The 2,496-nt window shown below is 41.6% G+C and overlaps 1 protein-coding gene across 1 annotated transcript; it reads left to right on the plus strand.

Moving 5' to 3' along the window:
- LOC128303756 (uncharacterized) lies at positions 1 to 2,209 on the plus strand. The gene is made up of 3 exons (XM_053040814.1): positions 1 to 117; positions 182 to 251; positions 332 to 2,209. The coding sequence occupies exons 1-3, from the start codon at positions 65 to 67 to the stop codon at positions 1,931 to 1,933; spliced, it is 1,725 nt and encodes a 574-aa protein (XP_052896774.1). The 5' UTR covers positions 1 to 64; the 3' UTR covers positions 1,934 to 2,209.
- Positions 2,210 to 2,496: the final 287 nt, after the last annotated feature.

Raw genomic sequence — 2,496 nt, forward strand, 5'->3', positions numbered from 1 at the left:
GAGCGTTCTCTTCCGCTGAAGTGTATATTGTATTATAAAGGTATCAACCAATTGCGGGCAAACAATGAATCGTGAGAAAGTAAATCCTTCGAACCGAGGCAAGCCGAAAAATTCAAAGTAAGTGGAAAGCTAGATGGTTTGTAATGTCATAAATGGTGTTTAACAAAGATCTTTCTCCCAGCGATGGTACCATTTTGGCAGACGATAAGGTATTCGCCAATCGCTATATAGAATGGAAGTACTTGATGGATGTATGTATGCCCAGCTCGGCCTTGGTAGTGATTCATGAACGGGAAGTGTAATGCGATTTATTTTGCAATTTCATACATAGAAATTCAACCAAACAGAAGAGGACGATGACGGTATGTCAATCGATGATGCGCTTGTGCTGTATGGTACGAACGATGAAGATGAAAAGCGAACGGAAGCAGCGCAAGAAGCACTGGAATGTAGCGAGGACGAGGAGGATAAAGCGAACAGTAAAAGTGATTATGCTGCTTTGGAGGATCAATTGACTACTGCCTTGCAGCGTCGCAGCACCGAGTGGAAAAACAACGGCATGGAAAAGATATTCAACAGCAACTTCTCTCTCAGCGTTGATTACGTGCGAAGTTGGTTGGAAGATTGTGAGCATGGTACCGCCAAGCAGATGACACAGGAACGAGCAACACATTTCACGGAGTACGATGGAAACACGCAAATGGATGTCACCCATCAAGAGAACATTTCTATACTAAACCACAAGGATAGAAAACAGCTGGCATCGGAACTCAGTTCCAACTATGAGCTTTGTAGCTCCGATCAAAGGAGAGTAATCGTACATCAAGTAGAAAAGACAACCATTTCTTCGTTCCTAGTGGTAGATCCGCGTGATTGCAATAGAACGGATGGTCCGATACCGAAGTTGCCTCTGGACAGCTACTTTGGAAACATTTCCACCTTTAAGCCGTTTAAATTTCCAAATCGCATTGAAACACTGGGATCATTGTCATGTGGCAAAGATAGGTTAGGGAAACAGCTGCATGGAAGCCGTACGATCAATTCCAGTTCCTTTAACAGTAGATCGTTGATTAGTCTGATGGAAAACTCACTTCAAATAGTGCCAAAAACGCGCGTTGAAAGTGGTTTAAGCAAGAAACACATAAAACCAAACCTCAAGCGAAGGGTAAATTTTAAACCGTTTAGAAAAGTGCACATTATAAGAGATTCGTCTGAAAGTTCGAATTCGGATGAAGATTTTGCACCAGACGACTCTGAAGAAGAGTGCCCTGCACGTGATTCAAAAGCAACGCGCACTGTGCCTGTACGTGCGATGAAAAAGAAACCTGTCACCTCAAACCCGTCATCTTTATGTTCAGGCTCTAGTGATAATTCACAGCGCCAAACGAATGCGGCCATACCGAAAGCGTCAGTTCCATCGTTACCAGCAGACATCATCATCAAAAAGCAGAAGGAAACAAGAGCACCGTTAATAAATGGTTTGAGTCAAGCCGGTAATGGTAACGAGCAACCACCGAAAGATCAACAACAGTTCGTGCAAACAAACGAACGGAAATATCAGATGCCGGACAATTATCGCCATATGTTGAGCGTTAATGGGTGCTGTCGCTATAAAACCGACGGTACAATTATTTATCGTCCCAAACCGATACACGCGGGTTTGCCGAAAGATGCAGAACGAATCCTACTCAAAGCCGAAGATCTGGATCTAAGTGGTATCAAATCCAACTTACGGCGCAAAAAGTTTGATAACTTTTCTTGCCAAACGCACCCAAACTCGGTGCTTGTGTACTACATGAGCGATTCCGACGATGAGCAGTCCGACGCGCTGCCGGTGCGGAATGCTGACGAGGATTCATCGGATGATGACGATCCCATACTCAACTATAAACCTAAACTCTGCATATTGACCTATTTCAACGAAGATCCGTAGTTCGCATGCAACCGCAATCGGTTAAAATGTCCCCGAAGAGACGTTCGTGGACGAATTTAAGGTAAAAATGTGAATGTGTCATGTTTCAGTTGCAATTTATGTGCGTTAAACGTTAATGAATATCATAAGACAACTCGTAATACTTCTCTAGAATCTTAAATACAACGAAGATTGTATGTATCTTCCACAGAAGCTAAATAGAACTTGATAGCAGTTCCACGGATTAATCACCGTAGATTTATGTTGAATGTACGCAATTTTTCGGAAAATAAAACATTATTTACACAAATTGAAACGAAACGAGGAAGAATACTGGGGAGATCAAAACACACATATGTTGATCCAAGAAAAAACTCGTTTGTTGTCAAAGGAATTGTGATAGTTGCCGGCAGCAGTTTCATGTTTTAAGTTTTATATTATTTTCGTCATTCGAATATTGTTGCTTAATAAAAAGATGCCAAGTTTCAACGCAAAAGTGTTCTCAGTGTTAAAAAATCTGTTTTCTCAGAAAGAAGCTTTGTGGTAAGCATATGAAAGTATTTAAACGGTAGAAGTCAATTATG

The sequence above is a fragment of the Anopheles moucheti genome, chromosome 3, assembly GCF_943734755.1.
Source record: "Anopheles moucheti chromosome 3, idAnoMoucSN_F20_07, whole genome shotgun sequence".
Lineage (NCBI taxonomy): Eukaryota > Metazoa > Arthropoda > Insecta > Diptera > Culicidae > Anopheles > Anopheles moucheti.